The sequence below is a fragment of the Austrofundulus limnaeus genome, unplaced genomic scaffold, assembly GCF_001266775.1.
Source record: "Austrofundulus limnaeus strain Quisiro unplaced genomic scaffold, Austrofundulus_limnaeus-1.0 Scaffold1372, whole genome shotgun sequence".
NCBI classification, from domain to species: domain Eukaryota; kingdom Metazoa; phylum Chordata; class Actinopteri; order Cyprinodontiformes; family Rivulidae; genus Austrofundulus; species Austrofundulus limnaeus.
This window is the reverse complement of record NW_013953774.1, coordinates 39,201-41,141: the sequence shown is the minus strand read 5'-3', so window position 1 is coordinate 41,141 and position 1,941 is coordinate 39,201. Positions and strand designations below refer to the sequence as shown.

General features: G+C 44.3%; 1 protein-coding gene across 1 annotated transcript in view; it reads right to left on the bottom strand.

The window, feature by feature from the left end:
• LOC106535156 (ras-related protein ORAB-1) overlaps window positions 1-864 on the bottom strand; it is a 6,404-nt gene extending 5,540 nt beyond the window's left edge. The window contains exon 1 of the mRNA XM_014032090.1: window positions 728-864. Within this exon, the coding sequence (XP_013887544.1) occupies window positions 728-741 (14 nt within the window). The 5' untranslated portion in view covers window positions 742-864. The remainder of the gene's footprint in view (window positions 1-727) is intronic.
• Window positions 865-1,941: the final 1,077 nt, after the last annotated feature.

The window sequence follows — 1,941 nt, the reverse complement described above, 5'->3', positions numbered from 1 at the left end:
CACCAAGACATCAGCAGCTGATCGTCCCTCAGCCTGCCCGACACTCAGAAATACAACATTTATTTTGGGTCAGCGAACGCACCGCAACACATCTGTGTTCGTCTTTGAGGAGGTTAAACCAGAGACATGTAGGAGACATGTTGGAGACACGGAGACACGTAGGAGACATGTAGGAGACATGTTGGAGACACGTAGGAGACATGTAGGAGACACGTTGGAGACATGTAGGAGACAAGTACCCAGTCTGTAAATCTATCAGGAATTAAAACAAGATTAAAAGTAAGTTAGCTTTATTATTACCAAACCCACTTCCTGTTTGTTGCTCTGTCACGGCCCGGTTCGGTTTGAGTTCATACCCACAGACCCTGTTTGTCATCCGAACCGAGCCTGAGTATTCTGGAGGCAACTACCTGCTGTCGGAGAGTAACGAAACCTTGAAAAGGTAACGAACCCGTCCGGAAGTAGCTGAGTAGCCGCTAGCCTGTTAGCTAGCATCGCTAACAGTCAGCCAACAAACATCTCTGACTGAATACGGATCATTTGTGGACTTTCTCGGTGATTTATTGGATCAGAACTCATGACGGGAGTGAACCCGTCCGACTCGACCCGGCTGTTRGTAAAATGTCCGTCCAGCTGTCAGCTCTCCGGCTGCCGGAGGAGAAAGCCGCTCCGCCCGGATAGCTCGTCCTGCTGAACCGGACCTGACACCACCCGAACCCGCACTTACTATTCCGGATTCATGGCGGACTCCTGGGTGTGMTCTGTGGACGCTGCTGGCTGGATCTGGACCGGTGCAGGCGCTTTTATCCGTCAAGAACTAAACAAGTGGCAGGAGAGGGGAATCAAATCAAATATGGCCGTCTGACTACAAGCTACCCGGAAGTAGCAGGCGCGGGGGATCTTGGGTAGTGTAGTTCCTTCAGACTGGGCGTCTGCTCCGAGGGAGGAGGAGGACGGGTTGAGGTGGTTCAGAACCAGAACCGAATCTGTTTTTAAAATCTTCTAAATTGTTTTTTCCAGATTTGAAACAAAACGTTACTTAATAAAGTCAGTTTGTAAAAATGTTAAAGATAATTAGAACTACATTAGCATGAACCCAGCTGGGCCTTTTTAAACATTTAGGGATGTAAAATTCTTCAAACCAGAGCAAAAAGTTAAAAACAAAAGCACAGCTTCTGGACATTTTTTATTTAAAASAGGATCATCAAACTTCACCACTCTGCAGGTTAATATATGATTTAGCACTGATTTATAAAAACGTGGATTTGTTTCAGTGACAAAAATTTTGATTGATCTAAATCTTGTTTTTTTTTATATAAAAATAATAATAAAAATAACTTTATTAGAACTGGTGTCAGTCCTGAAACAAGCAGCAGATGTGAATCACCTGACAGGTAAGACACAGAACAATAAATACAACAACATATAATAAATAGTTCAGGGAAAAGAAGAAAGGACCTCAGAGATTAAAGCCACCGCAGGATTTAAAACCAAAAGTCATAAAAACATCGTCTATAAAAGCACATTTATTTACAAGAAACTTTAACACTGAGATAAAGTTCACTTTAAAACTGAAGMGATCCACAGCTGCTAATCTTCTGTTGTCTTTACATGCATCTTTTTAAMAACTATAAAAAATAAAATCAAACGTACATCGTTGACCTGATACACAAACATGTAGAGAAAATATTCAGACAATCAGCTGCAGGTCAAACCACTCAGTCAGGAGTCCAGAGAAAAACAACAACGGCTCCTTCTTTTATTATTCTGTGACAGAGGAGGAGGAGGACCAGGAGGAGGACAGGAGGAGGACCAGGAGGACAGGAGGAGGACAGGAGGACAGGAGGAGGACCAGGAGGACAGGAGGAGGACCAGGAGGACAGGAGGAGGACTAGGAGGACCAGGAGGACAGTAGGAGGACCAGGAGGACAGGAGAAGGAC